The sequence below is a fragment of the Anomaloglossus baeobatrachus genome, chromosome 9 (assembly GCF_048569485.1).
Source record: "Anomaloglossus baeobatrachus isolate aAnoBae1 chromosome 9, aAnoBae1.hap1, whole genome shotgun sequence".
NCBI classification, from domain to species: Eukaryota; Metazoa; Chordata; class Amphibia; order Anura; family Aromobatidae; genus Anomaloglossus; species Anomaloglossus baeobatrachus.
This window is the reverse complement of record NC_134361.1, coordinates 207,849,669-207,864,703: the sequence shown is the minus strand read 5'-3', so window position 1 is coordinate 207,864,703 and position 15,035 is coordinate 207,849,669. Positions and strand designations below refer to the sequence as shown.

Below are 15,035 nucleotides of genomic sequence, written 5' to 3'. Positions count from 1 at the left end.
CCTGGGCCCACATGGGCTTCCATCTTCCCTGTAGCCCGGTCCTGTTGGCACCTGACTACGGGGATCACTACCCCCTTAGCCCATAAAGGCCTCTATCTTCCCTGTAGCCCAGTCCTAGTGGCCTCTTACTCCGGGGATCATTGTTCCCTGGGCCCACATGGGCTTCCATCTTCCCTGTAGCAGGCCTCTATCTTCCCCTTCAGCTGAGTCCTGGTGGCCCGACTCCGGGAATCACTGAAGCCTGAGCCCACATTTTCCCTGTAGCTCGGTCCTGTTGGCCCCTGACTTCAGGGATCACTAGCCCCTTGGCCCACACGGACCTCTATCTTCACTTGAATCCTGGTGGCCCATGACTCCGGGGATCACTGCCCACTGGGCCCACATCTTCCCTGCAGCCCGATCCTGTTGGCCCATGACTCCGGGGATCACTGCCCCCTGGGCCCACATCTTCCCTGCAGCCCGATCCTGTTGGCCCATGACTCCGGGGATCACTGCCCCCTGGGCCCACATCTTCCCTGCAACCCAATCCTAGTGGTCTCTTACTCTGGGGATCATTGTCCCCTGGGCCCACATGGGCTTCCATCTTTCCTGTAGCTCAGTCCTGTTATTACTGCCCCCTGGGCCGACATCTTCCCTGTAGCCCCGCCTCTGGGGATCACTATCCCCTTGGCCCACATTGGCCTCTATCTTCCCTGTAGCCCAGTCCTGGTGGCCCCTTACTCCGGGGATCATTGTCCCCTGGGCCCACACAGGCTTCCATCTTCCCTATAGCACAGTCCTGGTGGCTCCTTACTCCGGGGATCACTACCCCCTTGGCCCACACGGACCTCTATCTTCCCCTTCAGCTGTGTCCTGGTGGCCCGATTCCGAAGATCACTGCCCCACGGCCCTACATATTCCATAGTCCCGGCGGCCGCGGACAATGAGCTGCTGTGGCGGAGTACAGGGCAGACATGGAGGAGGCGGGGGCGGAGGAGGAGGGTCCTGGGCCTCCCCTGCCCAGTCACACTGAGGCCTCCCCCTGCCAGGGCACACAGGAGGCCGCCGGGAGGTCCGGCGCAGCCGTGAGCGGCACCCCCGGGGCCTGCAGCCCCCCTGACCCGGCATTAGCTCCGGAGCAGGGCCACATCCAGCCGCTGACCGTGCAATCACCCCGCACCAGCCTCTCTCTCCCATTCCCGGCCACTCCATGGAGGGGGAGGAGATGAAAAGCCCCGGGCGGTGCTGGGAGTTGTAGTCTGTCCAGACGTCTCACTTCCATTTCCTGCAGTAGCGGCGCATGCGGCCCAGAGACTACAAATCCCGATGGGCTGTGTGGGGTCGGCGCATGCGCGCTGCTCACTTCGAACTCGTCTATTATGCTGCCTTGGTGAGGAGAAAAAGAAGAGGCGCTGGAGGGGCTGTGCGGGGAGCGATCCGGAGCGGGGGGCGAAGTAATACTGGGGGCTGCGCGGCTCCTCCCGTGTGTGTGTGTCTGTATGTGGACGGTGGGTGCGGGGAGCCGCCGGGGGGAGGGGGAGCACGGACCGGGCCCCCTCCCCGCCGCCCTGTGGTAGCGGCCGCTCCGGACCAGCCTTTGTGATACATTGTAAAACAAAAGCCTCCGCGCGGAGCGATCCACTGCGAGTGGCGGGGGGCGGCGGGGTGTCCGGGGGCTGCGGGGGGCGCCTGCCCGGGAGAGGGGGACGGCTGCGCTGCCCGCCATCTTTTAAAGGGGAGACATCCAGGGAGGGGGAGCAGGAGGCGGATCCGGGCTGAGAGTGCGGGACCGGCCGGGCCTTCATCAGTGCGGACAGGGGGAGCCCAACAGTGCCGGCCCGAGCGACCCCCATCAGTGCCGGCCATGGATGTGAGGCTCCTACCTGGAATGTGTGTAGGGAGGGATGCTGTCCGGAGTGCTGTCATGGTGTCCGGAATGCTGGCCAGAGTGCTGCCATGGTGTCCGGAGTGCTGCCATGGTGTCCGGAGTGCTGCCATGGTGTCCGGAGTGCTGGCCGGAGTGCTGCCATGGTGTCCGGAGTGCTGCCATGGTGTCCGGAGTGCTGGCCGGAGTGCTGCCATGGTGTCCGGAGTGCTGGCCGGAGTGCAACCATGGTGTCCGGAGTGCTGCCATGGTGTCCGGAGTGCTGCCATGGTGTCCGGAGTGCTGCCATGGTGTCCGGAGTGCTGCCATGGTGTCCGGAGTGCTGCCATGGTGTCCGGAGTGCTGCCATGGTGTCCGGAGTGCTGCCATGGTGTCCGGAATGCTGTCCAGAGTGCTGCCATGGTGTCCGGAATGCTGTCCAGAGTGCTGCCATGGTGTCCGGAATGCTGCCATGGTGTCCGGAATGCTGTCATGGTGGCCGGAGCGCTGTCATGGTGGCCGGAGTGATGGCCGGCGCACTGCCATGGTGGCCGGAGTGATGGCCGGCGCGGCGCCATGGTGGCCGGAGTGATGGCCGGCGCGGCGCCATGGTGGCCGGAGTGATGGCCGGCGCGGCGCCATGGTGGCCGGAGTGATGGCCGGCGCGGCGCCATGGTGGCCGGAGTGATGGCCGGCGCGGCGCCATGGTGGCCGGAGTGATGGCCGGCGCGGCGCCATGGTGGCCGGAGTGATGGCCGGCGCGGCGCCATGGTGGCCGGAGTGATGGCCGGCGCGGCGCCATGGTGGCCGGAGGTAGAGGCAGCTGCAGTGTCCGGCCCGAGTGACCCCCATCAGTGCCGCTACTGGATGTGAGGCTCCTACCTGCTGCTAGGGATGTGTGCAGGGAGTGATGGCTGTAGCGGCACTGTCATGTGGTGGGTGATGGCCGGAGCGGCGCTGCATGTGGTGACTGGTATGGCGCTGTCGTGTGTGGAGGATGGTGAGGGTTCTCAGTTTGCCCCCCCAGGTTGCAGTGCAGACCCCTCTGGTTTCTGCCCTCTTAATGTATATATTTTTCTTCTCATCTGCGTCTCCAGCTGTTGTGGAACTACAACTCCCAGCATAAGCAGCATGTCGTGTGCTCAGGAGATGTTGCGAGTCTGCTGTTTGTTGTGACGGTGGTGTCGGGGTCTGGGCTGTTGTGGGGGCTTCTCCTGGGGGTTACACAATATTCCTTCCTGGCCACTGATTAGCGTCTTCTGCTGCTCGGGGATTTGTTGATCTGATGTTCTCGATCTTTTGGGGAATAACCTGATGCCTCTGTTTGTGTGTGTAATTAGTAGGTGCCGGTTTTCCGCCCTCCCCGTGTTTTTTTGCTGAAAGATTAAAATAGGTTTCTCCCTGCATCTGATGGCGGCATGATGATCCCTGGACGCCCCAGAAACGCGCAGGTGGTCTGTGGGGCGTTGGTGAGCAGCGGGCAACTCTGGGGCAATCTTTGCCTGGTTCACGTTCTATGCAGCAATAGGACCAGGAGCAGTGCAGCTTTTTGGGCCATGCTGGGAGTTGTGGTGTCTGTCAGCAAAAATTCAGGAGCCATTGTGCCCAGGATCTGTCACTGTAGCTCCACAGATCATCACCCCGAGCCTTGTACATTAGGTACCCGTGTTTATCTCTTATATTCGGTGTCCTGTTGACACACCTGGCCTCATCCATTTATGAGCCGCTGTGTTTTCCTTAGGACCCTCGTGGCATCTGGGTACTGCAGTGTATGATGGGCTCAGAACCCTTGTAGCATGTGATGGGCACTGCAGTGTATGACTGGCTTAGGACCCTCGTGGCATCTGATGGGCACTCCAGTGTATGACGGGCTCAGAACACTTGTAGCGTGTGATGGGCACTGCAGTGTATGACGGGCTCAGGACCCTTGTGGCGTGTGATGGGCACTGCAGTGTATGATGGGCTCAGAACCCTCATGGTGTATGATGGGCACTGTAGTGTATGACAGGCTCAGGACCCTTATGGTGTATGACAGGCTCCGGACCCTCATGGTGTGTGATGGGCACTGTAGTGTATGACAAGCTGAGGACCTTCGTGGCGTGTGATGGGCACTGCAGTGTATGACTGGCTCGAGCCTCGTGGCGTGTGATGGGCACTGCAGTGTGTGATGTGCAGTGTATGACGGGCTCAGGACCCTCGTGTCGTGTGATGGGCACTGCAGTGTATGACGGGCCCAGGATCCTCGTAGTGTGTGATGGGCACTGCAGTGTATGACGGGCTCAGGACCCTCGTAGTGTGTGATGGGCACTGCAGTGTATGACGGGCTCAGGACCCTCGTGGCGTGTGATGGGCACTGCAGTGTATGACGGGCCCAGGATCCTCGTAGTGTGTGATGGGCACTGCAGTGTATGACGGGCCCAGGACCCTCGTAGTGTGTGATGGGCACTGCAGTGTATGACGGGCTCAGGACCCTCGTAGTGTGTGATGGGCACTGCAGTGTATGACGGGCTCAGGACCCTCGTGGCGTGTGATGGGCACTGCAGTGTATGACGGGCTCAGGACCCTCGTGGCGTGTGATGGGCACTGCAGTGTATGACGGGCTCAGGACCCTCGTGGCGTGTGATGGGCACTGCAGTGTATGACGGGCTCAGGACCCTCGTGGCGTGTGATGGGCATTACAATATCACTTTTGGCTGCGGATGTGACTTGTTGCTCTGTGTGAGATCTGCAGAGAATACGCCACATTGAGGGTCTTTGCGCACGTTGCTTTTTTTCTTGACAGTGTCAGTGACAGAATGTCTACGTTGTGCTTCCCCAGCGAAGTCTACAGGCAATCAGAAAGTTCCATGCGCACGTTGCTGTTTTTAGGCAGCGTGTCACGTCAGTGCGTTTTGGTTGCGTTTTCCAGCCATTGACTTCTCAATCTCAAAACATGGCAAAAAACGCATCGAAAAGTTTTTACCGCTTTTTTTGCATTTGTCAAAACGCTGCAGTTTAGTTCTGAAGCTAGAATGCAGCTGGCGGACATCGCCTAAAACCCAGCCGAATAGATGGAGGCTTCCATTTTGGTTGCCATGGCTACATCCAGTTTTGTTGATGCCGTGTGTGGATTTCTTCCTTTGCAGATTACTAACCATCACACATGGATGTTGCCGTCACAAATGAACACTCAGGTCTCCATTCTTTACACTGCAGCCTGGCTCCAGAGCTGTGTTTTCAGCCAGGCCTCTATCCACAGTCTGCTGGCCCTCTATTTGATGACTGCAGACGCTGTGAGGCCCGGTCCGGCGGCAGCTTGTATATTTGGCTCCGGATATGGTGCCCTCTTTTTTTTTTGGGCTGTGTTCACATGTGGTATTTGTGCGCGTGATTTGCTGGCAGGTGACAGTCATCTCTCCAGATGTCATGCAGGGCTGTCAGTGTCTCATTCTTGTGGTCATGTGCGGCAAGAGACTTGCGCACAGACACTGTGAGGCCGGAGTCACCGGCTTGCGTCCGTGCCGATTCTATCATCTTCTCTGACCTGGACTGGTTGGACTTGCTTGGCCACAATGTGACCACAGGGGGCCGGTGATGGGGGTCCGCATGTTTAGACTGACGGAAGAGCCGTATAAATAGATATTTGACGGCGTCCCAGAGAAGGTGAAAAATCATCCACCATAAGTGCAACATTTCCACCGACTATAGGCACAGAACTACGCCAGACTGCAACGTCACTGATCTATCACACGCCGGATACAGGGCTACGACAGACTGAAACATCACTGATCTATCAGACACGCCGGATACAGGGTTACGGCAGGCTGAAACGTCACTCCTCTATCAGACACGCCGGATACAGGGTTACGTCAGACTGAAACATTACTGATCTATCAGACACGCCGGATACAGGGTTACGTCAGACTGAAACATCACTGATCTATCAGACACGCCGGATACAGGGCTACGGCAGGCTGAAACGTCACTCGTCTATCAGACACGCCGGATACAGGGCTACGGCAGGCTGAAACGTCACTCATCTATCAGACACGCCGGATACAGGGCTACGGCAGGCTGAAACATCACTCATCTATCAGACACGCCGGATACAGGGCTACGGTGGCAGACTGCAACGTCACTTCTCTATCAGACACGCCGGATACAGGGTTACGGCAGACTGAAACGTCACTCCTCTATCAGACACGCCGGATACAGGGCTACGTCAGACTGAAACATCACTCCTCTATCAGACACGCCGGATACAGGGCTATGGCAGGCTGAAACGTCACTGATCTATCAGACACGCCGGATACAGGGCTACGGCAGGCTGAAACGTCACTCCTCTATCAGACACGCCGGATACAGGGCTACGGCAGGCTGAAACGTCACTCATCTATCAGACACGCCGGATACAGGGCTACGGCAGGCTGAAACGTCACTCATCTATCAGACACGCCGGATACAGGGCTACGGCAGGCTGAAACGTCACTCATCTATCAGACACGCCGGATACAGGGCTACGGCAGACTGAAACGTCATTCATCTATCAGACACGCCGAATACAGGGCTACGGTGGCAGACTGCAACGTCATTCATCTATTAGACACGCCGGATACAGGGCTACGGCAGGCTGAAACGTCACTCCTCTATCAGACACGCCGGATACAGGGCTACGGCAGGCTGAAACGTCATTCATCTATCAGACACGCCGGATACAGGGCTACGGCAGGCTGAAACGTCACTCCTCTATCAGACACGCCGGATACAGGGCTACGGCAGGCTGAAACGTCATTCATCTATTAGACACGCCGGATACAGGGCTACGGCAGGCTGAAACGTCACTCATCTATCAGACACGCCGGATACAGGGCTACGGCAGACTGAAACGTCATTCATCTATCAGACACGCCGAATACAGGGCTACGGTGGCAGACTGCAACGTCATTCATCTATCAGACACGCCGGATACAGGGCTACGGCAGGCTGAAACGTCACTGATCTATCAGACACGCCGGATACAGGGCTACGGCAGGCTGAAACATCACTGATCTATCAGACACGCCGGATACAGGGCTACGGCAGGCTGAAACGTCACTCGTCTATCAGACACGCCGGATACAGGGCTACGGCAGGCTGAAACGTCACTCGTCTGTCAGACACGCCGGTTACAGGGCTACGGCAGGCTGAAACATCACTGATCTATCAGACACGCCGGATACAGGGCTACGGCAGGCTGAAACGTCACTCGTCTATCAGACACGCCGGATACAGGGTAACGGCAGGCTGAAACGTCACTCATCTATCAGACACGCCGGATACAGGGCTACGGCAGGCTGAAACATCACTCATCTATCAGACACGCTGGATACAGGGCTACGGTGGCAGACTGCAACGTCACTCCTCTATCAGACACGCCGGATACAGGGTTACGGCAGACTGAAACGTCACTCATCTATCAGACACGCCGGATACAGGGCTACGGCAGGCTGAAACATCACTGATCTATCAGACACGCCGGATACAGGGTTACGGCAGGCTGAAACGTCACTCATCTATCAGACACACCGGATACAGGGCTACGGCAGACTGAAACGTCATTCATCTATTAGACACGCCGGATACAGGGCTACGGCAGACTGAAACATCATTCATCTATCAGACACGCCGGATACAGGGCTACGGTGGCAGACTGCAACGTCATTCATCTATCAGACACGCCGGATACAGGGCTACGGCAGGCTGAAACATCACTGATCTATCAGACACGCCGGATACAGGGCTACGGCAGGCTGAAACGTCACTCCTCTACCAGACACGGCCGGATACAGGGTTACGGCAGGCTGAAACATCACTCATCTATCAGACACGCCGGATACAGGGCTATGGCAGGCTGAAACATCACTGATCTATCAGGCACGCCGGATACAGGGCTACGGCAGGCTGAAACGTCACTCATCTATCAGACACGCCGGATACAGGGCTATGGCAGGCTGAAACATCACTGATCTATCAGGCACGCCGGATACAGGGCTACGACAGGCTGAAACATCACTCATCTATCAGACACGCCGGATACAGGGCTACGTCAGACTGAAACATCACTGATCTATCAGGCACGCCGGATACAGGGCTACGACAGGCTGAAACATCATTCATCTATCAGACACGCCGGATACAGGGCTACGACAGACTGAAACGTCATTCATCTATCAGACACGCCGGATACAGGGCTACGGCAGGCTGAAACGTCATTCATCTATCAGACACGCCGGATACAGGGCTACGGCAGGCTGAAACGTCATTCATCTATCAGACACGCCGGATACAGGGCTATGGCAGGCTGAAACGTCATTCATCTATCAGACACACCGGATACAGGGCTACGACAGGCTGAAACATCACTCATCTATCAGACACGCCGGATACAGGGCTACGTCAGACTGAAACATCACTGATCTATCAGGCACGCCGGATACAGGGCTACGACAGGCTGAAACATCACTCATCTATCAGACACGCCGGATACAGGGCTACGTCAGACTGAAACATGACTCCTCTATCAGACACGCCGGATACAGGGCTACGGCAGACTGAAACGTCATTCATCTATCAGACACGCCGGATACAGGGCTACGGCAGGCTGAAACATCACTCCTCTATCAGGCACGCCGGATACAGGGCTACGGCAGGCTGAAACGTCACTCATCTATCAGACACGCCGGATACAGGGCTATGGCAGGCTGAAACATCACTCCTCTATCAGACACGCCGGATACAGGGCTACGGCAGGCTGAAACATCACTCCTCTATCAGACACGCCGGATACAGGGCTATGGCAGGCTGAAACATCACTCCTCTATCAGGCACGCCGGATACAGGGCTACGGCAGGCTGAAACATCACTCCTCTATCAGACACGCCGGATACAGGGCTACGGTGGCAGACTGCAACGTCAGATTAAAGAAGGTTCTTCACCTACTCTGGGACGCTGTGAAAGCTTTATTTCTATTACCTGGTGGACTCCTCTTGGTCTCTTGACATTGCGTCTGATTATTCGTGGGCTTTCTTGCCCCCTGGACTGTCCTGACCTGCAGTATTGATGGGGGAATCGTGACTGGGACCGTTATCGGCTCATACAGTTTGGGCTTCATCCTCCGCGGTTCTCCGAGGGTGCGATGCTGGGGTTGTGTGCATTGTGGGGTCATTACGGTGCAGAATGTTTGGAGTTGGGTGGGCTTGCTGTACATACTGCGTGGGCTCTTTGGAGGGGGAGACATTATGGTGCAGGATCTTTAGTGGTCTCTGGGGGGGCCCCTTGGTGTACAGTGTGTCAGCTGTTTGTGGGGGACTTGTGCGCTGTTCTGGGGTGCACTGCTGCGGCTGTGTGTTGGAGATTATCGATGGTAGATGCTGGATCCTTGTCCTCAGTGTTTGGAGACTTTTTCGGTGATTGGGGTTTATTCACATTGATGTGAAGGTGAGGGTGGTTCTCGCCGATCTCTGAACATTTCTTTGCTTGTTGGTTGGTTCGGTGTTTCGGCTTGTGCCCGTCCTCCACAGATTCCTGCTGAGTGTCTTGTTCCTCGGATGTTTGGTCAGGACGCGGTTCTGCCGACGCTCCGCTTTGCCGCTCTGTTTTCCTTGTTAGCAGAAAGTGTCGGATGTTTTTTGCGGCGTGGTGAGACCTGTGATGTCAGGAGTGGTGCACGGTGGAGTCCCTGCAGCAGTGCAGAGGATTTCAGGAGAGATAGGTGGTGCCTCTCCCCTCTCTATGTGACATGTCGGGTGGGCGGAGGGGATTAGTAGCCATCTTTGTCTGTGGACGGCCGGTGTGTGGATTCCTCACTGGGCGTCCTTGCTTTTTTGGGAATATCGTTAATTTGCTGATTTTTACACTGCAGTCTTGAGCCTTTTCTTGGTGCTCCTGAAGAAGCAGAGCGACAGCTGGTGAGGAATCTGAATGCTGAGCTATAGGTCTCGTTAAGCATGGCCTCCTGATCCACGATGGCTGCCTCCTGACCTCCGCACCACAGCGTAAGAGCCCCCATTTATCCTTCCTGTCCTCATGAATGGCTCTAGGGACTGAACCTTTCCCGCCGTCTGTGGATGTGAGCGGCGGCCGTGAGCTGCGTTCTTAGGTTTGTTCGCTGTTCTGACGCCTTTTTCCTCCCGTCTTGTAGGTTCTATGGTCGGACTCCTGAGATGGGATGTCCTTCCTCAGCGAGGGCCATAAAGGTAGTGATTGTGCTGCAGATTTACTGTGAAAGGAAGTGACCCAGAGAAGAGCAACATGTCCGCCGTCACGGCTGCGGCTCAGGCTCCTCAGGGGCCCGTGAACCCACCACCCCCGGAAGTCACAAACTCCAGCAAACCCGGCCGCAAAACCAACCAGCTGCAGTACATGCAGAACGTGGTGGTGAAGACGCTGTGGAAGCATCAGTTCGCCTGGCCCTTCTACCAGCCCGTGGACTGCATCAAGCTGAACCTGCCCGTGAGTTTCCCCCACCCACATCCAAACATCAATGGCCCTCAAAGGCTGCACCCACAGCCAATCATCAATGGCCCCCACAGGCCGCACCCATCCACCCACAGCCAAACATCAATGGCCCCCACAGGCCGCACCCATCCACCCACAGCCAAACATCAATGGCCCCCCACAAGCTGCACCAACTCACAGCCAAACATCCATGGCCCCCCACAGGCTGCACCAACTCACAGCCAAACATCAATGGCCCCCACAGGCCGCACCAACCCACAGCCAAACATCAATGGTCCCCACAGGCCGCACCAACCCACAGCCAAACATCAATGGTCCCCCACAGGCTGCACCAACCCACAGCCAAACATCAATGGTCCCCCACAGGCTGCACCAACCCACAGCCAAACATCAATGGTCCCCCACAGGCTGCACCAACCCACAGCCAAACATCAATGGTCCCCCACAGGCTGCACCAACCCACAGCCAAACATCAATGGCCCCCCACAGGCTGCACCAACCCACAGCCAAACATCAATGGTCCCCCACAGGCTGCACCAACCCACAGCCAAACATCAATGGTCCCCCACAGGCTGCACCAACCCACAGCCAAACATCAATGGTCCCCCACAGGCTGCCCCAACCCACAGCCAAACATCAATGGCCCCCCACAGGCTGCACCAACCCACAGCCAAACATCAATGGCCCCCCACAGGCTGCACCAACCCACAGCCAAACATCAATGGCCCCCCACAGGCTGCACCAACCCACAGCCAAACATCAATGGCCCCCCACAGGCTGCACCAACCCACAGCCAAACATCAATGGCCCCCCACAGGCTGCACCAACCCACAGCCAAACATCAATGGCCCCCCACAGGCTGCACCAACCCACAGCCAAACATCAATGGCCCCCCACAGGCTGCACCAACCCACAGCCAAACATCAATGGCCCCCCACAGGCTGCACCAACCCACAGCCAAACATCAATGGCCCCCCACAGGCTGCACCAACCCACAGCCAAACATCAATGGCCCCCCACAGGCCGCACCCATCCACCCACAGCCAAACATCAATGGCCCCCCACAGGCCGCACCCATCCACCCACAGCCAAACATCAATGACCCCCACAGGCCACACCCATCCACAGCCAAACATCAATGACCCCCACAGGCCGCACCCATCCACCCACAGCCAAACATCAATGGCCCCCACAGGCCACACCCATCCACCCACATCCAAGCACCAATGGCCCCCGTTGAATGCACCCGTCCACATCCAAACATCATGTGTAATCTAGAGCCTTAACTGCAGGGCAATACCCTGCACTAACACATTGTAACAAATAGTCAGACCAGGAGCATCCCTGCCGCTCATGGGGTAACATGGTAGTGTCCTCTGACAGAAAGCAGAGCTCCTAACCTGTGCCACACATTCCTCCATTTTATCTCAGAAATCTGCCGACGCTGACCCCCGTGAGCCTCCATTTCGAGTGTTGCACTGTCATCCTCGGACCCCCTGAGCCTCCAATTCTGAACCCTCCCCCCCCCCCCCCCCCCCCCCCCAAGCCTCCATTTGTGACCCTCCCCCCTGATCCTCCAGGTTGTGACCCTCCCCCCTGAGCCTCCAGGTTGTGACCTTCCCCCCTGAGCCTCCAGGTTGTGACCTTCCCCCCCTGAGCCTCCAGGTTGTGACCCTCCCCCCTGAGCCTCCAGGTTGTGACCCCTCCCCCCTGAGCCTCCAGGTTGTGACCCCTCCCCCCTGAGCCTCCAGGTTGACCCCTCCCCCTTGAGCCTCCAGGTTGACCCCTCCCCCTTGAGCCTCCAGGTTGTGACCCCTCCCCCTTGAGCCTCCAGGTTGTGACCCCTCCCCCTTGAGCCTCCAGGTTGTGACCCCTCCCCCTTGAGCCTCCAGGTTGTGACCCTCCCCCTTGAGCCTCCAGGTTGTGACCCTCCCCCTTGAGCCTCCAGGTTGTGACCCTCCCCCTTGAGCCTCCAGGTTGTGACCCCTCCCCCTTGAGCCTCCAGGTTGTGACCCCCTCCCCCTTGAGCCTCCAGGTTGTGACCCCCCTCCCCCTTGAGCCTCCAGGTTGTGACCCCTCCCCCTTGAGCCTCCAGTTGTGACCCCCCCCCCGAGCCTCCATTTTTGACACCCCCCCCCCCCCCGAGCCTCCATTTCTGACCCCCCCCCCTCCTCCTTGAGCCTCCATTTCTGACCCCCCCCCCTCCTTGCGCCTCCATTTCTGAAATGCAGGCTCAAAGGGGGGTGTGTGTCAGAAATGGAGGCTCAAGGGGGGGGGGCCTTGAGCCTCCATTTCTGATTCCCCCCCCCCCCTTGAGCCTGAATTTCTGCCCCCCCCTTGAGCCTCCATTTCTGACCCCCCCCCCCCTCCTTGAGCCTCCATTTCTGACCCCCTCCTCCTTGAGCCTCCATTTCTGACCCCCCCCCCCCTCCTTGAGCCTCCATTTCTGAAATGCAGGCTCAAAGGGGGGGGTGTCAGAAATGGAGGCTCAAGGGGGGGGGGGGCCTTGAGCCTCCATTTCTGATTTCCCCCCCCCCCCTTGAGCCTCCATTTTTGACCCCCTCCCTTGAGCCTCCATTTCTGACACCCCCCCCCCCCTCCTTGAGCCTCCATTTCTGACCACCACCCCCCTTGAGCCTCCATTTCTGACCCCCCCCCCCTCCTTGAGCCTCCATTTCTGACCACCCCCCCCCTCCTTGAGCCTCCATTTCTGATCCCCTTCCCTCCCTGAGCCTCCATTTCTGCCCCCCCCCTCCTCTCCTTGAGCCTGCATTTCTGACCTCCCCCTTGAGCCTCCATTTGACACCCCACTCCCCGGCTCTGACCTTCGCTCATGCTGTTTCTTCTGCTTTCAGGACTATCACAAGATCATTAAGAACCCGATGGATATGGGGACGATAAAGAAGAGGCTGGAGAGTAATTACTATTGGAGCGCCAGCGAGTGCATGCAGGACTTCAACACCATGTTCACCAATTGTTACATCTACAACAAGGTAGGCGCTGTGTGCGTCCATCTGCAGAGTGAGGCCGGCCTCCTTGTGAGAGGCCACATGGTTCTGGCTTCTGGTCCTGCTGGTAATGGCTGCTGCTCTCCTTAGTCCACAGATGACATCGTTCTGATGGCTCAAGCCTTGGAAAAGATTTTCCTTCAGAAAGTAGCACAGATGCCCCAGGAAGAGGTGGAGCTGCTGCCTCCTGTCCCAAAAGGCAAAGGGAAAAAGCCGCCCCCTCCAGCCGCACCAACCCCAGGTACCCGCCATCCTGCAGCCTGACCATGGGGACAAGCCTTTTACAATGGCGTCCTAACCAGATCCATTTTTTTCAGTAATCCCAGAACCAGAGCCACCCGTAGAGAAAGCTGCTCCATCTCCCAAACCGGTGGTCGTGGAGCGCAGCCCTCCCAAAGCGCCTGTAGTGGAGCGCAGTCCTCCCAAGCCTGCCGTAGTGGAGCGCAGCTCCGGAAGACGAGCCGAGCCACCTGTGGAGAGGCGTCGGGAGCGATTTAAAGGTGTCCAGTGTTTTGTGTGCTGTCTGCAGGGATCCCGGCACAGATGCAGTGCTGTATCCGGGGCAGAGGCGCCTGCAGCATGCGGCTTCCTGCACGTCCAGCGCTCTCCTCTGCTCCGCCAGCCGTCATCTCACCGATGATACTCCGCGGGGCGGGTAATGCCTGACACTGATGATCCTGCCGCCGTTACATGTCTCCATTGTCTCCTTCCAGCCACGAGCCAGACCTCCAGTATCTCCACAGTCAACCCCACAGTCCAGCTCACCAACATCGCTCCTCTAGTATCCCAGACGCCGGTCATCGCTGCCACTCCTGTGCCAACTATAACTGCTAATGTAACGGTACCAGCTGCCACCGCCGCTCCACAGCCGCCTCCAGCCGCCCCAGTCCCACCACCACCAGTTGTTCCTCCAGCCGCCCCAGTTGTTAAGGTAATGGAGAACGTTTGTTGTTCCAGATGGTTTTTACCTTCTCTGAGGCTGAAGGCGCTTTTAGTCATAGCAGATCACGGCATCATAGCATCATAGAATGGTAGAGTTGGAATGGACCTCCTGGGTCATCTATTCCAACCCCCTACTCAAAGCAGGATTCACTAAATCATCCCAGGCAGATTTCCGTCCAACCTCTTTTTAAAGACTTCCATTGAAGGAGAACTCACCACCTCTCGTGGCCGCCTGTTCCACTCGTTGATCACCCTCACTCTCAATACGTTTTTTCTAATATCTAATCTGTGTCTCCTCCCCATCAATTTCTTCCCATTGCTTCTAGTCTTTGCTTGTGAAAATGAGAATAAAACTGATCCCTCTACAGTGTGACAGCCTGTACGATATTTGTAGACCGCTCTTGGGTCTCCTCTCAGTCTTCTCTTTTGCAAGCTAAACAATCCTAAATCCTGTAACCGATCCTCATAGGACATGGTTTGCAGACCAGTCACCATTCTGGTCACTCTTCTCTGAACTTACTCCAGTTTGTTGATGTAAAATGTGGTGCCCAGAACTGTACACAATATTCCAGATGAGGTCTGACCAAAAAGGAGTAAAGGGGGATAAGGACTTCACGTGATCTAGACTGTATGCTTCTGTTAATACATCCTAGAATGGTGTTTGCCTTTTTTGCTGCTGCATCACACTGTTGACTCATGTTCACTCTGTGAGCTATTAGTATACCTAAGTCTTTTTCACACATGCTGTTGGATAGCTATATTCCTCC

General features: G+C 57.2%; 1 protein-coding gene across 6 annotated transcripts in view; it reads left to right on the top strand.

Moving 5' to 3' along the window:
• The first annotated feature begins 1,278 nt into the window (after positions 1 to 1,278).
• The window catches only part of BRD3 (bromodomain containing 3), a 29,324-nt gene continuing 15,567 nt past the window's right edge, over positions 1,279 to 15,035 (top strand). For 3 of the 6 annotated variants that reach the window (XM_075324329.1, XM_075324325.1, XM_075324330.1), the window contains exons 1-6: positions 1,331 to 1,433; positions 10,002 to 10,312; positions 13,174 to 13,311; positions 13,417 to 13,567; positions 13,644 to 13,826; positions 14,040 to 14,257. In XM_075324329.1, the coding sequence (XP_075180444.1) occupies positions 10,112 to 10,312; positions 13,174 to 13,311; positions 13,417 to 13,567; positions 13,644 to 13,826; positions 14,040 to 14,257 (891 nt within the window). In that variant the 5' untranslated portion in view covers positions 1,331 to 1,433; positions 10,002 to 10,111. Of the gene's footprint in view, positions 1,434 to 1,764; positions 1,850 to 9,722; positions 9,856 to 10,001; positions 10,313 to 13,173; positions 13,312 to 13,416; positions 13,568 to 13,643; positions 13,827 to 14,039; positions 14,258 to 15,035 lie in introns of those variants that run through there. The other 3 variants (XM_075324326.1, XM_075324327.1, XM_075324328.1) reach the window with 3 other exon arrangements.